Here is a 25,382-nt window from a genome sequence, read left to right on the forward strand (position 1 = left end):
AGGGAAGCCCAGCCTGGCTTACAGCAGGAATGAAAGGCTAACAACAACAACAAAAAAAACCCCAACCTCAGGCCCACCCAGACTCACCCCCTAACTGGGGAGGGGGATCTTGGGGTAGAAGGGACATAAATGGTTCCCAAGGCTAGGGAGCTTGGTATAAAAGGCCCAGGTCCAATTAAAACAAGCCAGGAGCCTTAACAGCTGCCCTATTTTGACATCAGGAAACCCATTTTTAGTTCTGCTAATGGCTATAGTGTACAAAGTTTATGTTTTCATTTCATGGACTTAATTAATGCTTAAAAGAATTAAACCAGGAAGGCCCAAGACCACAACTTCCTCATCCACCAGGGATGGGCTACTTTTCCCAGAGCCTGCCTTTTACTGAGAAGTCCCCAGATTCTTTATCAGTGTTCCCATAATCCCACTGTGATTTGAAGTACAATCAGAGCTTGTGTAAGCAAAATGGGCTGTAGGCCTCTGCTGTGATCAGAAAACTTCTCTGCATGTATCTCCTCAAACTATCTACTAGAAATTCTCCAAAAGGAGAAAGACTAATCTCTTTGATTGAAGGTCTGGAGCCTAGTTAACATCCCAGTGTCCACAAGCAGGAGAAAACACACACACACACACACACACACTCACATACACACACCCCACACCCATGCACCACAAGCCACACAACACTCAGGAAAATTAGGGTATCAGTCTCCCTTAACTACCGCAAGGTCAATCTTGTTCTTTTATTCATTCGCCATTTTTTATATTGCTAATAACTGGATCCTTTACCATGAGCCAGGCTCTGTGCATATACTTAACAAATCCATCATCTTCACATATCACAGGACTTCCTGACTACTTTCAGAGTACACCGAGATGAAGATTCCCTTGGTGATTCTAACTCAGTTGGTCCAGGGTCAGGTTTTGGCATCTGTGTTTTCTAACAAGGAGCCCAGGTGATGCTTATGATCAAGAAGCTCTCTTGGGAATATTCTCAGTTGGTCCAACTTGCCTTCTTGACAGATGGGGCCCCCAGTTTCCCAGCAGGTGCAATCTCATCACCACAGAGCAAAGTAAAGCAGGTTGGTCACCTGAGGGAGGGGTGCTGGACTCCCACTGTGGTCTGAGAATCTATCTGATTTTCTTGGGCAGTCCCACAGCAGCCTCATGTTGACCATACAGTCCAAAACCCCTAGATCTTCTTCACCCTCTGAAAGTGAAGGCCTGGGAGTCCCTCCTCACAGTATCAATTTGCTTTACTTAAGTGGTAGATCTGGCTTTTAGCCCTAAGTAAGAAGTAGTCTTGTTTAATTTGACCTCTGGTTCCAGCTTCTCCAGTTCTCTTCAGCACCCTGACTCCATTCTCCCAAGCATCAGGCTCCCCTCACCTCCAGGAGTTGTCAGTACCTGTGGTGGAAAGTGCTCGTGGACCCTGTTGTCCATCTGAGGCAGGAGCTGAACTTAGCCACAGCCACTTCCCCCAACAGAAGCTGGTCCAAAAGCTATCTTTTCTGTGTATTTTTTGAACAGGCTTTTAGCTACTGAAATATGATGTAGTACTCTGTGAGGAAATTGGAGAGAAACTGTCCCAAACTCCACATGGTGCATCTTAATCAATTTTTAGCATTAGAGCCATGATTTAAAGAAATGGGAGGCCAACTAACCCGAAGTCTGTTTTGGTTAACATTTATCTTGTTGATGGTCCCATCTATCGAAAAGTCAAAGCTATTTAACAGAAATGTCCATGAAGAGAGCCAAGACAGTCTCATGGCTGCAAAGAAACCTTGGACCTGTGCCCTAACCCTCCTTGTCGTGGCTCAGGTTTTCCAGCCATGTGAGATCATGATGACTCCTGCTCCCTCCTCCTCAGGAAGGGCTCCTGAGGTATCCTTAGACAAGGCCACGCAGGACTTTGAATTTCTGAGGCAAAATCAAATGTTGCTATTGTAGTATGGTTCCCCGAAACTGGGTTTCTTCATCTACCAAGTCTTAACCACTGGTGCCTGGAATGATGAGTAATGCCTCCATGTAGGTAAACAGACAACGGAAGGGGAGTTTTCCCCCGTGATGAAGGAGCAACAAGTCAGTGGGTCTGAAATCTCTAGGTCTGAGATGCTAGGAAAATTACTGTTGTAATTACTGTTGTAATTCTGTTGTATATACAACAGAAAATTCCTCCTTGAATTATATCATATTTACAAATTATAATAATTGCTCTTAAAGCAAGTCTGTGTATCTTGTTCTTTGCTTCCTTAAAACAACTTTCAACATGCTTCAGCTTCCGTTGAATGTACTGCTTAGAATGAATTTATGTTGCAAGCAGTTGACTCCCCTCTGATGGATGGTAAAGACAGGGTCTGTTGTCTTCTCGCTGAGCAGAGACTGCAGGGGGCCGATCCTGGCTAACCATAAAACTGAAAGATGGAGCACTGGACCCCTGGAGGTCCTTACACTCTAATGATTCCTCTCCCCTATACCAAATTTGTTGGAGACTCTTAAAGAGATCATCATTACTTCAAATACTACAAGTGATTTTACTTAGTATGTCCTGGGAATGCAGCTTAAATGAACTGTTATAACAAAATGAAGATCTATTAAATAAAACGTCATTCAAGGAATAGAGAAGATGGATGGAATGCCACAGAAAAGATTTAAACAGTATCTATTCATTTATACACTGAGAAGTGGAATCACCAGGGAAAGAACAGTGGGGAGCTCTTAAATGACACTACATGTTTATAACAGCTACTTGTTGACTAAGAGCTATAAAGAGACTCCCCAATTATAGAAGTGAACCCGTGAACGCTCTTCCCATAATAGTCACTTCCCATTGCGACGTACTTAAGGTACTTTTCCAAAAATATCCATATAATCATGTACGTAAAATACAGTAAAATTTCACATGTGCAGATATCAGAGTCCAGGGGTCTTTTTAGCCCGTGTACCCGAATGAAAGATTATTTCTTTTAAATTCTCCAAATCAAGCCCCAGCTTGTTCCTACATCATAATTCAACTTTTAATGTGAGTGAGAGTAAAAAGGGGACCTAAAAATAAAGTAAAACACATTCAGTGAGATCTCAGTTCTAATTCCAGGACAGCTCATCCAGGAGAGTCTGTCAGTGAGTCAATTAAATTTTGCCTGGACTCAGTTTCCCATCTAAAAGAAGAAGAAGGAGAAGGAAGAGAAGGAGAAGAAGAGGAAGAGGGGGAGAAGAATGAGGAGGAAAGGAGGAAGAAGAAGGGGAAGAAGAAGAGAAGGATGAAGGGGAAGAAGGACAGGAAGAAGAAGGGGAAGAAAGAGAGGAGGAAGAAGATGAAGATCATCTTTGTTTCTTGTTGCATCACGCAAAATTAGGGGATTTACTGAAATGTGGAAACAGTGAAATGTGGAAACAAATAAATAAACATATAGCCCCCAAATATTAATAGTCATCACATTAGAATAGTGAGCCTGGGGTTTTCTTTTGTCTTTTTTTCCATAAAAATTTTAGTGCCCCTAATTGCTTTTATTTGGTGAGTAAAGTGATAACTTAAGAAAAGAGAAAGAAGCAGATGTGAGCTTCAAATGATTGTAGAGTTGGATCTCTGAGGTCTGAGCTAGACTCCCCAGTGGGTAGAAAAATATTCCAGTTGATTACATCAGAGTGAGGAGGTGTGAGCGGTTGGTCACACCAGGACACCATGGTTCTCTACTGTGGTCACCTCTGCTTCCAGTACCCCCAGCACTCAGCATCACCATTGCTTCCATGGCCCGGGTCTTAAGGGACACTCATTTGCAAGGTCACCGTCATTAAAATTCACCCTCCAGTCTTCTTGTCACTCTGTTTGTCTAGTGGTCCCCCAAGGTTTTTGGACTCGGAGATTTGGTCTGAAATTCAATCTTCATTTAGTTCATAATTTTTTCTCTTTACCCAGTGACAGAGTATGATGAGGTCATGTTTTCTGGCATTCTGGCCCAAGATCTGAACCCTTAAAACTGAAAAATATTGAGCGCTTAAAAAGCTAGTGTTCAGTATTCTCTCCATGGTCTTGAGCAGACAGTGATGTTTTCCCAGATGTTAATTCCAGAGTGACAGAACCATCATTGTCCCCATCTGTCCCCATTACAAAATTATAGTCATTCTCTGTAACAGTAGCAATGAACTCTAGTAATGAACAAACAACCCAAGAAAACTGTCTTTTCCCTGGGAGCCTATTTAGTAGTCTACTCTAATGAATCAGTCAGCACAACAGCTGACTGGAAGGGAGTAGGGAATGACCCTGAAATCACCTGGATGGTAAGAAAGAGGATAAAGAGTGAAAAGGTGCCTATGTGGCCAGTAAATGCCCTGCTTCAAAGTTTCAGAAAATGGACTTGCATTCCACGCTTCTAGAAAGTGCCTACAAGGTGCCACCATTAGTTTATGTACTGTCCTCACGAGAACGTAAAGAACGTCAGATGTCTTGGCACAGTCCTCCACAGCAATTGTCAGAAGCATGCACCTCTTAGTTCAGATCCTGCTCTTCCTTCCCAAAACATGGAGCTCTGATAACTTTGAAAGTGGCATTTTCCTCTGAAAAATGACACAGGGGACAAAGGAGTTCAACCCTAACCCCCTTTGGGAAAGTCTTCCTAAAATGTTAACAACTTTGTGACTAGTCCACATTATACCGTGTGACTGACACATGAACAGAACTCTCGTTGGAGATTAAACCAGTCTCTCTTGGGTCTTTGAACAAAATTAGAAAGGTAAGCTCTATGTCCAAAAGAAGCATGGACAGCTTTTTGGTGCCACCTTCCTCCTTTGTCTGTGATTTTCCCAGATGAGGTGGATGAGCTTCTGGGCTACTCTTCTCTTTAAGTTCTCTGCTGCACATGTTCATCCTTTGCCTCCCACCATTCCCATCCACTGTGTCCCTTCTATACCACCCCCAGATTTAATGATCCTGAGTACCCTTTCCATGGTCTCAAAAGGACAAATCATTGCACTACATTCCAGCATTGAAGGTATATCCCTCCCAGGTAACATATTGGCATTTCAAGAGGGATATCGTAAGATGTCCACAGAGAACACCTAATGTTGAGAAAGGGAGACCCAATGGTAGGTTGGACATGTCTGGGGTGGAGGGTAGAAAGAGGATGTCTCAAGGCAGACAGGTTTTGGAGTTCTCTTCAGCACACTCCCAGGGCTATCCGAGTCATAGAAGGGGAAAGCAAAAGGGAGAGACTGGGGGAGATAGATGAGTTGAGAAAGAATAATGAGTTGAGAGAAACTAACAATGCAGGCCTCAGCTCCCTCTCCAAATTTGCAATGTGGTCTGTAACCCCATCAGACAGCTTATTTATCAAACACCTAACAAGTGTCTGATGCTATTCCAGAAGCTTCTTTCAGATCAAATAACATGACAGAGTCCCAGCCTTCAAAGAAAGAAGACTGGGAAAGCATGGAAGGTCCAGGTAGAAAACACGATGACCAAAAAGAAGACAAAGAATATTGCAATTGCTGTTGGGCTTTGTGCTGACTCCTTATTTTATCACTTCATGGCTGAAGCTCCCAAAAAAGCAGATAAGCCATGAAGAACTGTGGTGTCTCTCCATACTGCCTCACCAGTGCATTCCTCTGCCTCAGACCCAGCCACATCTCTCAGCCTCAAGAATCCTCTTCCTCAGTGAACTGGAAGGAGGTGGTAAGCATGGCAGCAGGAGGAGGAGTAAGGCCAAACCACTAGCACCCCCCACACACACACACTGCAGGGTCTTTGGAGACAGAACAAAGATGGGACTTACTCAGCATGAGGTCACCTTTCTTTCCTCTGAACTGTCTGGATGTACAGGGTTTATTTGGGTTCTCCGCCTGAATTCACTTCAGAGCTGATTGCTGTGAGCAGGCCAGTGACCCAGCTAGGAGACACCCTTCCAGATATACACACACACACACACATTCCACACACACTAAATCGGTAACCTAGAGGCTGGGGAAATACCAAGGGACACAGTGCAGAGGCAGCAGCATTGAGGGGAAAGCATGCAAGTCTCAGAGTCAGACCAATCCAGATTGAATCCTATCTCCTCCATTCACTATTTGTATGGCCCTGGGCTTACCCTTCAAGAGCCTCCATTTCTTTGTCTATGAAATGGGGATAATAATACCCACCTTCCAAGGTTGTGGTGAGTTTTCATAATAACACAGATAGGGCTTGGATAAGTCATGGCTGTCAAAGTTATAACAATGAGCACCCTGTGCCCATTCGATAGGCTTTTAAGCTTGTTCATGGGATACAAATAGGATCATAACATTCCCAGGGCTTAACACAGCCATTTGTCAAAAGTTGCCCCATGTTCCTGGAAAGCAGGGTCCGCTTCTTCATTCCTTTAAGATCCCTCCTACACTCTCACTAAATATCGGTCTAACAAACCACTTCTTTTAGACCCTACAGAACACAGGCTCAGCCCAGCCTGGGGAGAATTATCGCAAATATTTCTTTAGTGCAGCCTGAATTCATGAGGTGTTTCCAAAATGGAAAGGAGGCATTTTGATACTGCGTCCTGGTCTCATTTCAGATCCAACTCTACATGGTCTCGTAATTAGGAAGAATATTGGGTCCCAGTGGAGGCCTGAAACCAATTTTGAGGTTGGATAACTTAAAATTAATGCTTTACCCCTAAATGAAACCCAGATTTTCAATGCTATAAATTTTCCATTTCTGTGTCTGGCTGATCGCAAACATCAGCCATGATATTTTAAGGTTTTGACTACTGTCCTCCTTTGGTTTCAGTTTGAGAGGCTCTCTGGCAGGAACATACCAGCCCCTACCTGAAGAACACATGAGTCCAGGAAAATTGAGCGGGCTCCTCAGAGCCAGCTGGGCAGAGATCAGCCTATGTCAATTTGGAGCAGGTACCCAACTACCTGGTCAAAATTTAAAAAGCACGCCAAAGCCTAGCCTGCTCCCGGAAGATCACCAGAACAGCACCCCAGATGATCAGTACTGGGGCAACTCCTTCAGAATTACACATTGTTTTCAGGAGGTTCCATTTAGGAATAATATAATTTAGGTTAGAGGTTCAACTGATCTAGAAAAGTCTCAAAATAATATAGGTTTAAACAGGATAGAACCCTTTTCCTCCCCTCTGGGGAGAAGCTGTCCAGGGTCAGGATGGTGGCTTCATGCGCTCAGGCACCTAGGCTTTCTCTCATGTTTCTTCATCCCTACATGTGACTCTCATCTGCAGAGTCCAAAAAAGGAAAAGGGAAGGGTATGCCCCTTCCTCTTAAGGCACAGCCTAGAATTTGTACGCGTCACCTCTGCTCACATCCAACCGGTCGGAATATAGGCTACATCGCCACACCTCAATGCAAAGGAGGCCACCTCCATCTGCAAATTCACGCACCACAGTGGGTCAGGTCTTTCAGCAGCATTCACCACCTCTTGAACTGATTTATGCAAGGGAGGCTGGGAAATGTAGTGAATGCGAGATGTTCCCATGCACAGTGAAATTCAGCAGTTCTCCTTCTGAAAGAAGAATGTGAACATGGATATGGAATATAATTAGCCACCTCTGTTATAGTTTACATTTGTGTCTGTGGAAAAAAGTAGGTGTTAAGGAATAAGCCTTCATAGTGGACCCAGCACACAGATCAGATTAGAGATAGGTCACATAGAAAGCACCAAGAAGGACTGAAAGGGGAGGCACACAGGACAAGCAAGTTTTGACTGGAAGGAAGACCAGGGAGAAGGGACCCGTCTCCAGCAAGGACAGCTGAAGGGCACTGACATTCCAAGGAAGGAACAAGTAGAGACATGGAAAGCTAGAAAAGAATGGTGGCAGCATGGATGTACTGGGGCCCAAAGCAAATCCTCAAATGTACAATATTCCTGGTGACCAACTCTACGAAGGAGCTATACCTCTTGAACCATTTGCCCTAGGTTCAGCCCAGTCTAAAAGCACATGTCGTTCAAAACAAAGAGTTGAGAGGAGCACCTGGATGGCTCCATTGGTTAAGGGTCTGCCTTCAGCTCAGGTCATGACCCCAGTATCCTAGGATCAAACCCCAAGTCGGGCTCCCTGCTCAGCGGGGATTCTCCCTCTCCCTCTGTTCCTCCCCACCCCTCTCGTGCTCTCACACACACACTCTCTCTCTCCCTCTCAAATAAATAAATAAACAAACAAAAATAATCTTAAGAAAGAAGAAGGAAGGAAGGAAGGACAGACAGACGGGCGGAAGGAAGGAAGGGAGGGAGGGAGAGTTGAGAGTTGAACAGACCTGGATTCAAATCTCTATTCCGCCATTTGCTGGCAGAAAGACCCTAAGCAAATTCCTTTCTGTTCCAAGCCTGTTTCTCCATTTTTGAATCAGGGCACTAATACTAACCACTCATGTTATGAAGAGTGCAAAATGAGACGATGTCTATAAAAGAACTAGTACGCAGCCTGGCACAGTGGACGCACTCCGTGAAAAGTAGAGGTGATCAACATGAAACTTTTCGCTTCGTCACAACCACGGGTCCCACAGATAGGTTGCTGAGCCTTTTGGACAGGGTCATGGATAGGAAGATGGTACACTGAGAACCTAGGGAACACATACACATTTAGGATGCCACCTGCCAACACAATGTTGTCATCATAAAAGTATTATTCTCTTGTGAAATCAATATTCCCAGTCTGGGGAGGGCACTTTGGCTGCTACCAGGCAGAGGAAAAGAACTCATTCTAAACGCGGGATTCCTCAAACTATACCAAAGAAGAAGGCAAACCTTCATGCATGAGCTTCCATAAACAGAGCAGGATGAGGCTAGAGCTATACAACAGAGGAATAAGTAATTTCATGATTTCACATTTTGACAGCCAAGCTAAATAATGCTGCAGGCCAAGCCATCACTGTCAGCTTATCTTCTGGCACCACTTTTTTAAGGCAAATACCTCAACATAAATAAAATAATGATTATATTAATGACCTTTCTAAGTAGTGAGAACCATTTAACTGAGGACATGGACAGGGCTGTGAAGATGTTCTCAAGATCGTTAACCGAGAGAGAAGCTTCAGAAGAAAATAGTTCCTCCTGGGTCAGACTTCCACTCACTCAGCAGGACCCGGCCACAGCTTTTTTTCTTAAATCTTAAAAAATGTAGATTAAAGCACCATTATTGCTGAGACTCATCCAAAATGTCAAGTAAAACCAGACTCTAAAACCACACAGCTTAGCAGGACCCCTGGTGCATACAGTGGACTTGATGCCCTCAAGGAAGAGGGGATGGTCAACACCCATGGCTGGTTTTCCTTAAAAGCAAAATTAAGAAACATTAGAGTATGCTACCCTGGGTCAGACCTTTCAGACCTACTTCCTCTTGAGCCAACAAACACTTTCAACTAATTCCACCTCTAAGGTATAATTTCTGTGGTATTTCCGCTTATGTCTTCGCCTTGCTATCTCGAAATTCAGCCTGAATTTTTAGAGCCAGTCCCCACTAACAGCACTGTGGCCACCTGATTGCTCTCTTCCTGGATCTCCTTTCTCGATTTCTATTTTGTTTTGTTTTTTTTTAATTTCTTAGAACTAGACAGAGGCAGACAACCATGCCATGGTTTTCTATATAATGGTGAGACTTGAAAGAGGGTATTTAAGCATCAGAATGTAAAGGTTCATTGGTAAAACAATTCGTTATGGCACCGTGTAGATTTCTTTGTTGCCTGCACCGGTTTGTTGAACTTTAAAAGACTGCCTTGTCAGAACGGCAATTTGAGCACACATGTTAAACTTGACTGCAGAATCAGGGCAGACTTTCTAGCTGGGAGCTACCCACTGGTAGCCTGGGCAGAGGTGAGAGGGTGTCTCGGGCCCAACTCACATGAGGAGGCTTGCAAGTGTGTTTCTCAGTCCTCTCCCAGTTTGGCCTTTGCTCATCATCACAATAGCCTACATTTCATAATTAGTAGTGTGGGATGATACCAAGAAACAGAAAGGGAAATGTGTAATGGTTGCCTTTGGGGTCATATCTTTGTCTCATCTAGGGATCTCATTTTTCTCCAGGAGGCCCTTGATCTCTAGTGATGTGAAATTCTAGCCAAGCAGGCAGTACGTAGAGCACAGATCTGAATCTTTACCAGACAACTTTGGGAAGAGTGCCAAGTTAAGAATCCATAAAACAGAGGAAACCTACAACAACCACCATTTTCAGCTCTACAAACCAGGAATGACCTGCCCAGACAAAGAGATGAGTTGCTGCTCATTTCAGTATTGCTCCATAAAAAACCACTCCAAAACACAGTGGCTTTGAACAACAGTTTGCTGTTTTCTCTTACAGTTCTGTGGGTTGACCAGAATCAGCTGTATAATTCTCACTTGGCATTTCTGATGAAGTTGCCATCAGAGAGTGGCTAGGGCTGGAGTCAAAAGGAGGTCGACTGGGCTAGCCATTCAAGAAGATTGCTTCCCTCACTTGTCTGTCCTCCACCATCCTCCACATAGCATAGAGGAGAGTAGGGCAGAGGACCATGGAGTAGCCTGGACTTCTTACACGGAGGCTCAGGGCCTCAAAACCAGGAAGCAGAGTTACAGGTGTCTTAATGTCTGGCTCAAAGCTAGTACAACATCACTTTCATCAGATTCCATAATTCTAAACTGTTACAAGCCAACCCAGCACGGAGGGGTGGAGAAATAGACTCCTCCTCCCCATGGGGGTGTGGCCTCTGCACACGGGAGAGAAGGATTTAATACCAGACATCTTTCCAGACAAGCTACCACCAAACTAGGAGAGGGAGGTTTTATTAGAACAAAAGAAATTTGGGCAGCTCAGTGGGTTAAGCCTCCTCCTTTGGCTCAGGTCATGATCTCAGGGTTCTGGGATCGAGGCCTGCATTGGGCTCTCTGTTCCGCAGGGAGGCTGCTTCCCCACCCCCACCTGCCTCTCTGCCTAATTGTGAGATCTCTCTCTTTCTGTTAAATAAATAAATAAAACCTTAAAAAAAAAGAAAAGAAAAGAACAAAAGAAATTCTCTCTACCTTGAATACTCTGAGGGAGACCCACTCCCTACTGTTCTTGAGTGGCCCAATGACTAAGCAGCAAAGTAAAATTTGAGTGAATATAATTGTTTAAAATATCAAGGGGGGCTACTTAATAAACCCACAGCACCCTTAGACTTTAGCAGAGCACGCAGATTAAACAAACAAGCAATATAGAGGCTTTACTCTAATAAAAAATGACTAGTGAATATTTATCCAACAGTGCAGCCATCAAATTGAGAATTCACATTACTTTTAAAACTTGTAAAAATTGGGTGCCTGGGTGGCTCAGTGGGTTAAGCCGCTGCCTTCCACTCAGGTCATGATTTCAGGGTCCTGGGATAGAGTCCTGAATCGGGCTTTCTGCTTAGCAGGGAGCCTGCTTCCCTTCCTCTCTCTCTGCCTGCCTCTCTGCTTACTTGTGATCTCTCTCTGTCAAATAAATAAATAAAATCTTTAAAAAAAAAAAACTTTTAAAAATTAACTATAACTTAGGCAAGAAAGAAAACCTGAAAAAAGAGAGAAAGTATTTTTATAGGCCACAAAAAAAGAAAGAAAAAAGCTGGAAATTAATAAGAGATTAAACATTTTTTAAAGCACTCATAAATTACAGTTGAGTCTACTAGGAAATCAAAACTACAAATACGGGATTTTAGAAAATAATGACAATTAGAACACCATAGTAAAAACTTAGAGGTTTGGAAAACTCATAGCCTTAAATGTTTTTATTATTAAACAAGAAAAATAAAAATAAATGAGCTAAGTATTCAGTTAAAACTTAGAAACGAATATGAAACAAATCTACAGAAAGCAGAAACAAGGAATCTATGAATATAAGAACAAATTAATGAAAATAAAGCAAAATCAGTAGAAATGAGAAATAAGTCTCAAGATTTTTGAGAAATGTTAATATCATTGGCAAATCTTTGAAAGTCAAAAAAGTCAAAATGTGCAAATATGTATAACGTTAATGATTACAAAAGAGATGTCACCACAAATAGAATTAAATGTGAGAATTTCCTTTATGCCAAGCACAAACCTACACAAATGCTTGAAAAATCTTGATAAAATGGGAGTGCCTGGGTAGCTCAGTGGGTTAAAGCCTCCGCCTTCATCTCAGGTCATGGTCCTGGAGTCCTGGAATGGAGCCCTGCATCGGGCTCTTTGCTCAGCAGGGAGCCTGCTTCCTCCTCTCTCTCTCTGCCTGCCTCTTTGCTGTCTGTCAAATAAATAAATAAAATCTTAAAAAAATATATTGATAAAATGAATGGTTTTCTAAGAAAGGATAAATTATGGAAATGAATTCACAAACAGTACAAAACCTGAATAGGTCAATACCTGTGACAAAAACTTTTAAGGTCATGCAAGAATTGCATTCTAGAAAAACAGCATCTCTGGAAAGATTTAGAGATAATTTTCTCATGCTCTCAATGAACAAATAACTCCTATGCTATTTCAAAAATATAGAATATATTAAGAAATGAAAATCTTCCCCATTTCTTTCGTAAAGTTAACATAATCTTGAAGACAAAAATAACACACAACAAAAGAAAGGTGGCCAATCTCACATAGGAAGTTGGATACAGAAATCCCAAGTAAAAGATTAACCACTGATTCTAGAACTTCCCAGAAGTTTATTGAAGATGTGTTAGGGAAAATCAGAAGTTAGAAGGACTCTTAATGCCCAATAAAGAATTTAATAACTGCATTTGGTGCTTCCATGTGATAGACAATTATGCAATCATTGCAAATCATACCAAAATTGGCAGGAAAGAAATGGTCACAGCATATCATTTAAAAACTTTTGTACAGAACGATTCCCATTTTTATAAATTCATGCATGACCGTGTGTGTGTGTGTGTGTGTGTGTGGTCTGAAAGAATAAGCACAGCATGGTAATGCTCTAAGGGTTAGAACTTAAAAACCTTCTCTTCTTCTCTTCTTTTTTGTTCTTTTGTACATTTTCCAAATTTTCCACAAAGAAAATGTAGAACTTTGTAATCAGATGAAAAAAAGGGGATTTTAATTTTTAAAAAATATTTTTTTATTTATTAATTGAGAAAGAGAGAGAGCCTAAGCAGGGGGGAGGGTCAGAAGGAGAGAGAAAAGCAGACTCCTGCTGGAGAGGGAGCCCAACACAGGGGGCTCGATCCCAGGACCCCAGGATCATGACCTGAGCCAAAGGCAGATGCTTAACCAACAGAGCCACCCAGGCGCCCTGAATTTTATTTTTAAATAACTCATATCTCAGTAGTAATCCTTCAGAAGTCCTATGCCTGCACCTGTCCCATTTTTATTTCTGCCCCTTCATTTTCCTAGCTTCCTTTTATTACCAAATGTTTCCTTTCTGCTTTCATCTTACCCGCAGTTTTGGCCTCCAAGGAAGTTATTATGGAAAGCGTGCCAGCACGTGTGTCAGCAAAATGAATCAAAAAACTAAAAGTGTTGACCTTGGATCCTTTCACACGAACAGCACATAAAAGGCAGGCTGCTGTGTGAGATTTATGGGAAGGGCAAGTTTGAGGTGGAGGGAAGGCAGTCAAGAAGGACTCTACCACCACCATTCACGCACACCCTTCCTGTTACCCCCAGCTCCAGCTCTGGGGAAGGGGAAAGAAGCAAGACAGGTATCTCTATGCCATTTTGTCCCTGTCATGGAAGTGGGCCTATGAATGAATGCTGTCAAACAAAGAGCCAGAGTACTGGGGTTTCCTTTCAGAAATGGTCCAAAGCTGAAGTGTAGGGTTCAAAGAAAGAGAAGGAAATGGGATGGGAGAAACAAAAGGAGTAGGGGCTTGTGCATGCTGAGGCACTTGGGTATTTTCCTACGGAAGGTGGGAAGACATTGAAGAGTTTAAGCAGTAATTCAACTTTGAATGTGTGTCTATGTGTATATAAAATTTTACAAATATATGCATATATACCTCTTATATGTGTATAAACATCCACGTATATATGTATGTATGTACAGATTTTCATTTATGTGTGTATGTGTATAAATTTCACCTGGGAACCAAAACATAACTGGAAAAGAGAAAGGCTGAAAACAGGAAAGCCAGTTTACTTACTGGCCCAAGTTATAGAAGGCTGAGTGACAGGGAGGGTAAGGAGGAGTGAATGGATATGAAAGATCTTTTAGAGATAGAATCAGAACTCTGTTTCTGACTGCCTCAGTTAGTAACTTAGTTGTAATTCCAAATACAGAGAAGAGAGGATCTGAGTGGCCTAGCTCAGGTTAGGTGCTCACCTGTGGTCTAATCAACTATAATCAAGGCCAGGGTCATGGAACACAAATATAGTTGTTATGGGACGTTTATGGGATTAATTGACTGATATCTCTCTCCTCCTCCTGACTGATATCTCTCCTCCTCTCTCTCTCCTATTTTTCAAGAGAGCAGGGGCTGTTTTTGGCTGCTCCTCACTGAATTCAGCACCTTATAAGGTGTCCAGAATATAGCTGGCACTCAAAAACCATTTGTCAAAAGAATGAATGTACACATAATGAGTGGAGAGAAACATACATGGAATAGGAGGCACTATTAAGTCACCTAATCCAGCCCTCCATCCATTCATTACTCATGTGTCTCATTTATCACTAGAGCACCAACTTCAGCAGGATTACGTCAATTGCCTTCAATACCCCAGTGACTTTTGTGGTCTAGCCTAAGAACCAACCCCCATATACAAGAGTGACTTAAGTGAAAAACTATGCTAATTCTAAACAACTGACTTGAAACAAATCTTGAAAACCCTATCCATTTGTAACTTGAAAAATACCTCCAAACAAGACAATCAATAGAAGAACCGAGCTAAAGAGAAAAGGTATTTGTCAGAAGAAACTTGGCATACATGTTACACTTTTTCCATCTGATTATTTTAGTCTTCTTCCTGCGAAATCCAATTTCCTTAAGTGACCTCTGTTCATAGGAAACTATTTGGTTTAATCTCTGGGAGCCATAGCATATTTTTAACCATCTCCAAAGGCCAGCTCCCTCTCCAATGAGCGTGCCTGATACCCAAACAGATGTTTTATAACACTCAGCACACATGAGCTCACCACTGGCAAGTCTTTTGCACACAATCAGCCCATAGCTCTTCTCACATCTCCCCTGTCATGCCACAGACCCAAATGCAGGACTCAGAGGCAAGCTTGAGTTCTTACCACAGTAATCAAAGAGCAGAAGATGGAGAGTCCAGTTTTGAATTTTCAACTTATTGATATTATATAAATCTAATGATGAACCCAAAACTATGCAATACGAAAAGTTAGCCAAATTCATTAGTATAAAAAGACTTGCAAACTGGCTGTCCCCAGAGAATTCAGATTATAGTATCTGAGCAAAAAGTCTCAAAAGCAACTCAAATTTTGATGGACCTATAAAATATCAGGGCTGAAAGGCCCCATGGATATTGTCAAGCTAGTGCAAGAACTTTATTTTATATATAAGGACACTTAGGCCCATAGAGAGAAAGGGACTTACTCCAGGTTTTATAATGAGTGTGTGAGTTGTAGAACTGGTGGTAGAACTCTGCCTCCCAGCCCTGACCCACAGAGCAGAAGACAGCCCCACACCACCAGTTTCCTGTCTCTCTCCCCCATGGACCATCAATGTCTATGGTTCAAAGCTAGGAAGAAGGCAGAACCCAGTCAACGAGATCTTTCATCTTTCATGACTAGGCCATGATTGTTCAGAATGTGTCACCGCCAACTAAGATAAAGAGTTTTGTTGAAAAACGGTTTCATCAGACAAATCAATCAAAAGTAACCCCAAAAAAGTATTCTTAGAGGTAACATGTCAAAATGTCTAGTGTGGAAATCAAAGGGAACACATAGCATTCGTGGCACCCCTTCCCCAAGAGCCTAGAAGACAGCCCAATGAGACCATGAGGGCATGATTGAGGAGACCTAAATTCATAACTGCAAGCTCATGGGCCTTTGATCCTTTGAGAACCTAAACTTGCAGGGAAGAATCTGAGCTAAGAAGGCTTGCTCCACCTCAGAAACCCTTGGGGATATAAACAGTACTTGTTGACACCAACTTAAATTTAATAAATAAATAAATAATAAATATTTAAATAAATTTATAAATATCTCCAGAGAAGAAGACCCAGAGGCCACCTCAGAGATACTCACCCACCAGTTGGGCAACAATGTCGACAGAGAAGAATACCAGATGGCACATTATCTTTCATTGAGCAAATTTTTGCACAGGGCTTCAGGTGGGCCAAGTTGTACATCTACAATAAAAAAACAAAAAATTAATTTAAATATGTAAGCAAGGACCAAATCACAAAGAGCTGCATATGCCATCAGAGGTATTTAGATTTTATTCTAAAGATAACAGGGAGCCACTGAAGGATTTTGAAGGATTTTGAATTGACCATACTTGTGTTCTGGAAAGATCTCTTGACAGCTACATCAAGAACTGATGGATTGTGGCCAAGAGGTACACTGTATGATACCATCTACAAGTTAGTCAGGAAAATATTTACATTTTTAGTCTATATTCAGGATAACAGAGGAAAAAAAGGATAAGTGCCTAAGGCAAGTAGAGCTGGTTTTAATTCCACTTCTACCATTTACCACTCTATCATCTTGGGCACCGTATTTAAATAAGCCCATGCCCTCAGTCTCCTTTCTGTACAGTGAAAATAATGAGTAAAAATGCTGTGCCTAGACATTCCTAATAATCCTTTCAACACCATTAGATTCAGCCAAATCAAAATGGCGCTTTCTAGCCTAAGAGAAAAGCCACCTAACATCCTGCTAAAACACCACTTAGCAGGAGATATTACTGCATTTTCTTCTTAGAATTTAACCAGAGTATTTTGTTGCTAATGTGTGAAAATAATTGGCACTCGTACTTTGTAAATGAGCAAGCTGAGGTAAACTGAGGTCAAAGCCGAACACTGGATCCAAATCAAGCCTCCCAAAAACAATCCTGCAAAGAATTTAACTGGGTTACAAAGACCAGGGTATGAACTGAGAGCTCCAGTTGTCCTAGCAACCTTTTAAGCAAACACTGGTGCAGATTTGCTGGCATATATGACACTGAGAACATCTGGCCTTTCTATTATCCTCTCACAAGCAAAAAATGATGTCGTGTAAACTGATCTTTAGGCCAATTATATGGTCTAAGTGTTACAGTGTTTGTGTTGGCTCCTCCAGTTCCAGGTTTTAAGAACTTAATTTGTAGCCACACCCCTCCCCGAAGTCCTAATTGCATCTTACTGTAACTGACCCCAGGGATTTGTTTATGCCAAGTCTGTACCTTTCTTCAGGACGATAAATATGTGTAGATGCATTATCAGTCAACTGTGTGTGCAAAGCATAGTGGGAGGTCCTATAAGAATCAGTTACAGGAGTTTTGTGCCATGGGAAGGTAGAGAGAGCATAAGACAGTGGACTCTGGGGACGGCTCTGGTCCCATGTTCAGGGCTACATTCCCCCCTCCTACACCAGTTTTGTTATGGAAGCCAGGTGCGCACTGTGGAGGCTCTAGGCTGCCACTCACTTAGAAGGCACTAAACAAGGAGTCAGAAAACCTGATCCTACCTACAACTGGCCTTCCTACACTAGACAAGGTCATTATTGTGTCTGAGCATCTGTTTCTCCATCTAGACTCCATTTCATTTACGAACTCCATGTGGTAGGCACTGTTCCAAGGCCTTCATCAACATTGATTAAGTTAATCCTCGTAATGACTCTAAGTGGCAGGCGACGTTATTATCCCCACCCCATGTCACGCAGTGGGGGCATGGAGGAGACAGTAAGCTGGCCCCCACCGAGTCTTGGCTGCTTACTAAGAACTCTGGGCTGCTGTGCTCAGCTCTAATGGGCTGGGGTACCTAATGAACCATCTTTTATTCTGTGGAATCCTTTCACACTTTCTTGAAGACATATGGGGATCCTAATCTGGGTTATGAACCGATGTACTGGTAGAAGAAGGCTGGGAGCTCCTGATTTTGTCTCTGGACAAAATAGCCTCTGATAAAAATATTAGCATTACAGTGTGTGAAACAGTAAACAGTCCTCTGAATTAGCATCCCTCCTCTCTCTACTGCAGGCCCCCCCCCACCCCCACCCCAGGGAGGGAGCTGTGGAATGGCCAGCCCTCAGGGAAATCTGAAGCCATATGGGGACTTGACCCCAGGCACCAGCAACTCCATCTTCAGGATCAGAATTCTCCTTCATCTTCAGAGGAAATGAATCTTTCGAGCCTCTTTATCTGACTTGGCCTGTCTAGGAACAAAGGGCAGAATATGTAGTACAGTAAATCCCAACTCTGAGTAGTCCATTACAGGAATTTATCACAGATGGTAATCATTAGGACTTTAACATTCTTGAAGGAAAGAGCTTTATCCAGAATTATAAATAAACTATTCCCAAGGCTTAGATTTATAAAGCTTTGCTAAAAAACAAAATTCAACTGAATAAAGTTTAAAGATCTTATTGGCTTTACTCAACAATTCATGAATCAGGCTATATCCCAGCTAGCAAATAGAAAGGAGCTCCAAGGAGCTATACAAAATGGAGACTTTTATAGGCAGAAGGGGGCAGGGACAGGAAAGAGTGGGTTACCTCATCTTTCTTTGAGGGACAGAAGGGACCTTTCAGGCAGATTACCTCACTAATGCTGACCAGGAAATTCCAGATTGACAGGTTTAAGATTACACTTCTGGGAATGTTTGAAACTGCAATTAAGTTAGGTATTGAATCTGATTTGCTGACATGGGGATTAGCATAGGTGACTCCATTTTAGGCCTGTTGTCTCTCTTTTTTTAATAGCTGTAAGAGGATTGCTTAGGGGGTGCCTGGGTGGCTCAGTCATTAAGTGTCTGCCTTCGGTGCAAGTCATGATCCCGGGGTCCTGGGATCAAGCCCCATATTGGGCACCCTGCTCAGAGAGGAGCCTTCCTTCTCCCTCGGCCCTCCCCCTGCCCCTGCTCCTTCTCTCTCTCCTTCCCTCTCTCTCAAATAAATAAATCGAATCTTAAAAAAAAAAAAAAAGGAGGGCTTCTTGGACAACTGGGAACTCATAGCACTGGGTTACAAAGTCAACCTAACCTGTGAGAGCTTCACACTGACTGACCTGGGAATTCCGGGCAATGCCATGCGGAGATGGGGACTTATTTCTGCAGTTAGCTAGCCCCCAATCAGAATTTAACAAGGTTAGGCTTTGTTCTAACCTCATGAAATGCAAACTCAGGAATGGGGTGCTGGCATCTAAATATGGCATTGTAATTCCTAAGCCAGTGGTGGAGCAGCAGAGTGCAAAACAAGGCTGCTGCCTTCCAGAAGTTTCTCATCTGGTCAAGGAGGCAAGGCATTCACCAATCAAACAACTAGAGATTATAGTTTGCAGGCTTCTGTGTGTGACATAGACTGTAACTAGAGAATCCAAGGAGGGAAGAAAAGGCTACATGAAGGCTGAAGTCATCAGGGAAAGATTGGGGGCTGGGGGGAGTAGGGGCAAGGAAGGGACTGACTCAGGACACGGATGAGTGGGGTGGGTGCATGTGAGGCCAGGTTGGCTCAGCCTCCATTGTCTCCCACAATGCATCGTGCCCCTGCTATGACTCTCGGCCCAAGCCATGTCTCAGGTCATGCACTTGTATCTCCTATAAGTGATTAAGCCTTAAATTCCACAAACTCGCCCTCTTCATTCCCCCTCGACCCCTTCCTCCAAAGCCTGTAAAGGGAAAGTCCAGCCTCTCTAGATAAAGCCCATCCAGGGCAGATGCCCCATGCTGGGCATCCATCCTGGAGGGTGAAGCTGGGAAAAACCCACTCACCAGCTCCAGCCCCAGTATAGCATCATATTGGGTTAGGATGAGCAGGAGAGAGAGAAAGGGGGAGGACAGCCCGGAAGTCATGCGCCCCCACCCCACCTCCTCGGGGGGGAGGGATTCTGCAGGCATCCAGGACACACAGTAGAAGGGACAACAAGATGTCCTGCAGGCCCAAGACATTTGGAGGAAGGCTAGGACCCCACTAGGATGGGTCCACATCCTGCCCAGGCAAAGCAGGAGATTCTGATGCCAAAAGTGAACGGAGCACAGGCACAGGAAGGAAAATGTCATCTGTTGGGGGGAGGGGGAATGGCAGGGCAGGCAGGACTGACTTTGGAGAGCTGAGAGGTGACACCACAAAGGAGAGAGGGCTACTTGGGCTGGCTGCAGGTTCCGGACTTTCTAGAGGCTGCTGTAGGGCCTCTAGGTATCTGCTCTGCATTGTCCAGTGAGGTCCCCAGGAAGGAGGGTAGCAGGGGGAGGCTAGGGAAGCAGAATTCAGGGCAGATGTCTGCTTTACAATGAAATATCCCCAGGCTCTAACTCTTAAGAACCTAAGCATGCCTGAACAGATGCAGCAGCATCTGGAAGAAGCGGGACTGCCCCAACCAGATCAAGAGCAGGAGAAATCGTTTATGACGGAGATTTGGGGATGGCAGGGACATGGAGGGGGAAGTTGTATCGACTGGTATCTTGTCCACAGCAGGAAGGGGAGCTGCCTCCTTAAGTCACCCCTCAGCGCCAATGGCCAAAGGGGGCAGAAGTTGATGGGGAGAGGCAAATGCATGAGCACCTCTTAGAGTCACCCTGGTTTGCCACCTTCATGCAGCACAGATCACAGACGGACTGAGCTCGAATTACAGTACAGGAAAAACTCATGGTGTCTGCCTGCTACTGCCTCCAGGAGTATCTCCAAAGTTCCCTTTGTTTAAAAAATGTGGAGTCCCCTGCCTCCTTAGAAGACATGAGAATGTGGCAACAAGAAGAGAGGTTCTGGAGCCTCTTTGGGATTCAATCACCAACCGCCACCTCTCCCTGGTTATGTGGCCTTGGGAAAGGCATTTAACGTTTCTGAGCCTCAGTTTCCCCATCTACGAACTAGAATATTTGATAACAGTTCCTGGCTGGCAAGGCTGTTGAGAAGAAATCCGATGACCTCTGTAAACAGCTTGACCCTACGTGTCCAGTTAAGGTCCGTTCCCTCTTCTTCCTCCCCTTTGAGAGAGAGCCTCAGGGAAAATGAATTATAACAAATAATTTTACAACCCAGTAAGCCCAGAAAAAAAAGAAATGGGGAATTTATTTGTTAAGTTCTACCATATGTCAGGAGAGTACTGTCATAAACATTGTGTCTGCTTTCTACATGTTTCTTTCAAGCTGCCCACCCGGCCTCCCTTCTGCCTTGATGTAAACAGCAAATAACAGCTCACATGTCCTTCTCTCTGATTCTCTTCCAGGGGCGCTGTATCAACTTCACCAGAGTCAAGAATAATCAGCCCACCAAGTACCCTCTCAACAACGCCTACCACACCACCTCACCACCTCCTGCCCCCATTTATACTCCCCCACCCCCTGCTCCCCATTGCCCTCCCCCACCCCCCAGTGCTCCCACCCCTCCAATTCCATCCCCACCTTCCACCCTTCCCCCTCCTCCTCAGGCTCCACCTCCCAACAGGGCACCACCCCCCTCCCGACCTCCCCCTAGGCCTTCTGTCTAGAACCCAAAGTTCACGCTCTGGGCTCTTAGAAACTTTGGGGAGGAGGCTCCTCTGTGGTGTTAGAATAAGTCTTTCCAGTTAGGGGAGGCTTCTGCTTTGGAAATGAGTGGTGATAAAGCCCACTGACCTTCATACACCTTAAAAATTGGTAGGTAATGCCAATACATCGACAATTGTGATCAGCAGAAGAAACAGAAATTTTGAAATGCCTGAAAACAAATGATGAGGCACCTACAGTCACAATTATAACCAGCCAGCCATCATCTCTAGAAGGTTCCAGAGACAGTGAAACTGCTGAGATGCTCTTAAATGGGATTGGTCTCGTGGAGACCAATAAGAAAATCATTTCTCTGAGGGTGAAACACAGTCGGATGGATGAGAAGTAACACTGCTGGGTTTCTAAAATGCTGCCTTCCCTCCTCCACCTCCATCACTTGACCCTGGACCCTTGGTCTAGGAACCAAGGAATCTTCACCCAAGAAGGTGAAAACACTCTGCCTACAACTTTAGGAAAAGCTTGGGGTCCCCATTGTGGCAAGAAACTCAACATCAGACAGGTATCCAAAAGCACGTTTGCCTGGGATTTGCAAAGGAGTAAAAAAAAACATATGCCTTATTTTCCTTTCCAATTCTCCCAGTTTCCAAGCGAGAGAGAGAGCAGGAGTGTACAGATGGAAAAAGTTATGTTGCCACATTGCTGTGTAAGTGAAATCAGGTGTGTGCATTGACTGGAGAGTACTGAGGAGAGCATCAGACAGTTTCTAAAACCCACAGGCCACGAGCAGCTAGTGGTGGCTGGCTTTGGCCCGATATGGTCCACTAATCAACAGACAATGGCATTGTTGAAGAGCAACCTGTTAATGATTCATGTTAAAAATCAAGATTAGGCTTCAGTTTAAATCACTTAAGATATGAAAAAGTGACTAATCCCATTTTTCAGAGACAAATGTGAGTTGATCTTCCCAAAATGGCATCACTAGCACCTACCATACAATCTCTGTGGTTTCTTTCTTTCTTTCTTTCTTCCTTTCTTGGTAAAGTTGTATACCAGAGATTTGTAGGTAGAGTTGAGAGACAATGGTCATAACATAATATGGAAACCATCTCCAGGTTCTTTAATTAACCACACAAAAAAAGCCATGTATGTGTAGATGCAAATATATTTCTCCTTGGCTTTTCAACATACTCATAAATATAAGCTGTCAACCCAGGAGGAATATACTAGATGTTCTGCCTGAAATTCCCACGAGGCCTGGGATCCAACCCATTCCTCCAAGTCTTTCTGAATCTGTTGTCATCAGTAAGCCCTATAATCGCTTTCTAAACATTGGGCTTCATCATCTAGGGTGAAAACAGAGGGCCTCCGGCACCCCCAATCAAAATTATCTCCCCCTCCAGCTTTCTGCAGGTCTTAAAATTCCTCTCCCAAACTGCTCAAAGTCTTAAATCTTTTCTGGAACAAAGCAGAATATAAAATGAATATAAACTTGGTGCTTTGGGTTATGGTCTCCAAATATCCTTCAAGAACCTATCAAGCCAGCCTGATTCTTAACACCTTACTTAGAACAGAGACATAAGGACCTGGCATGCATTCCATCAACACCAATTCTTGTAGCCATGGCAGACATTGTTCATCAATCATAGCACTATCCATGAAGCCCAACAATTTCTTCACAGTCCTCACACCACAAGTTCAAGGAGCCACCATTAATCCAGTCAGAATTTGAGAGAGAGATGAGCCCTATTTTCCATCCCCACTTTAGAAAACAGAAACAAACGGGAATTGCTCGGAGGAATGGGGAATCCTTGGGCATAAAAGGTACAGTCAGGGGAACACAGATCTCGGCAGTGCCTTAGTGGGGGACCACATGTACTAAATCCACAGCGCCAATGCCAAACTGACACATCTCTAAGTGTACCTCAGACCCAGCCTTTCTCCCAGCCTGCTACTTCCAAATGCCCAGCCTTCTCATAGAGCTAAAGTCAGAGATGGTTTCCAGGACTTAGAAAAGCAACCTCCCTTTGCCACCCGCTCAACCTGGCCTGTATTGTCTATTCTTACAACACGAAGCTTCTTTAGTATAGTCCCTCATGAACCAGGGGCCGCAATGTCTCAGTCACCTACAGTGACATTGCTGGTCTCCGGCAAACCATTCCGTAGGAGAATGGGCTCCCTAGGCTCACAGCATAGAGACATTGAGCCCATGGCAACTGTTTTGACTGCTGGCAGTACAGAACAGTCCACCCCACACCACTGCCGCCTGACTCACTGCGGCCATAAGAAAGTTCAAGCCAAGATACAGACATTGTACAAGATGGCGGGCACCATTCGGGATCTCAGCGGCACATTAATGAGAAGCCCTGTGCAGTTTCCACAACGTCTTGGTGAACTTTCGGATGAATAGGGAACTGCAAAGATGTGCTGATTTCCAAGAGGATTAACAGGGTTTGTCCTTAAAATGGACTCATCATGTCATCCCTAGTCATTCAGAATTTACATTTGAGAAGGTGAAACTTCTAGACTATACGAATAAGGCAATAGTAGGCTCGTACATTTTTGTTAAAGACAAAATTCTTTAACTGACTTATAAATCTATCAGTACTTGTATCATTCCCTGTAAAAGGCAGCAGACATATGATTGTCATCAGGAAACTGCACAAAATTATATTTTCAACCCCCATGTTATTGTCCTTGTGAAGTTTTTTTTAAATAAAAACCAATTTTTTGTTGTATATATTCGTATTCCATGTGTTAGATGGAAGCATTTCCTATCCAGTGTGAATAAAAAGGACGGTTGTAGTAAATTATTATAAAGCCAATGATATTTCATGGCAGGTTATTCTACCAAGCTGTGCTTGTTGGTTTTCCCATGACTGTATTGCTTTTCTAAATGTACAAATAGTTACCAAAATGACGAGACCCCTGTTTGCACAGCATTAATAAGAACGTTGAGTTCCATGGTCCTCTCCATTGAAGAACAGCTCACAAACAGTTTCTGGCCTGGAGCTCTGCACATACTCCAGTGAGACTGTAGAAGTTCTCTCTCTGACCAAGGTCAAGAACAGAGCAGGTGGGCAAATTAATGAATAGACTTGGATATCTGGCCATGGGTCACCTCATTGTAAATAGCACTAAAAGGGGCCAAGATGATTCTGATGTCTCATAAACACTAGAGTCCAAACACTGTCAGATGAGAAAAATCCACCAAAGAACTAGAAAAAATAATAATAATCGTGAGATAGTAAGTTTCAGCCCAATGCCAACTCAATAAAAACAATTAATGCTGTGTAAAATGGGTTGAATTAGCTTGAGAACTATATAAAGATATATGCAGTGAAAAGCCTGTTAATGCAAACCAGATGGGAATGGGGTATTCTAGTCAATTACCTTTTCTAGTTATCTGAGCTCTATTATATTATTGTACTTGGATAACCAAGAATTAGAATATGATTTTTTTTAATACACTTAACATTAAACTCTTCTACTAGTTCTTTCTTCTTTCCATGATAATTCAGAAGACAGTTATGGATCTCGAGTGAGTCATTGTTATAAAAAATCAGTTATCACTGTACCATGCTATAGGAGACTGGGCTAACCCTGCACAATGACAAACTCTGGAAGTTGCTTTTTTTAAAAAAAAAATAATAAATTCCTAAAATCATCTCTTTTACTGGCTATTTGTCTCTTTGTTATGAAAATAAAATGTAGATTGTTCAAGGGCTTAACATTTCCATGATAATAAAATGACTGTTGTTATGCAAATTAAATTGTATTTCTCAAATCATTATTCTATTCTATTTCCACTAAGTTCTTTACTGTCTCCATTATTGTCATTTTTTTCCTTCAGCTGTCCAACATTCAAAATACTCTCTATTTCTAGTAACTGTTT

At 43.1% G+C, this 25,382-nt stretch overlaps 1 protein-coding gene across 1 annotated transcript in view; it reads left to right on the forward strand.

Moving 5' to 3' along the window:
- Window positions 1-25,154, forward strand: part of ANTXR1 (ANTXR cell adhesion molecule 1) — a 227,831-nt gene extending 202,677 nt beyond the window's left edge. Inside the window, exon 18 of the mRNA XM_044261288.1 lies at window positions 21,232-25,154. Coding sequence (XP_044117223.1) covers window positions 21,232-21,492 — 261 coding nt within the window. The 3' untranslated portion in view covers window positions 21,493-25,154. The remainder of the gene's footprint in view (window positions 1-21,231) is intronic.
- Window positions 25,155-25,382: the final 228 nt, after the last annotated feature.

The sequence above is a fragment of the Neovison vison genome, chromosome 8 (genome assembly GCF_020171115.1).
Source record: "Neovison vison isolate M4711 chromosome 8, ASM_NN_V1, whole genome shotgun sequence".
Classification (NCBI taxonomy): Eukaryota; Metazoa; Chordata; class Mammalia; order Carnivora; family Mustelidae; genus Neogale; species Neogale vison.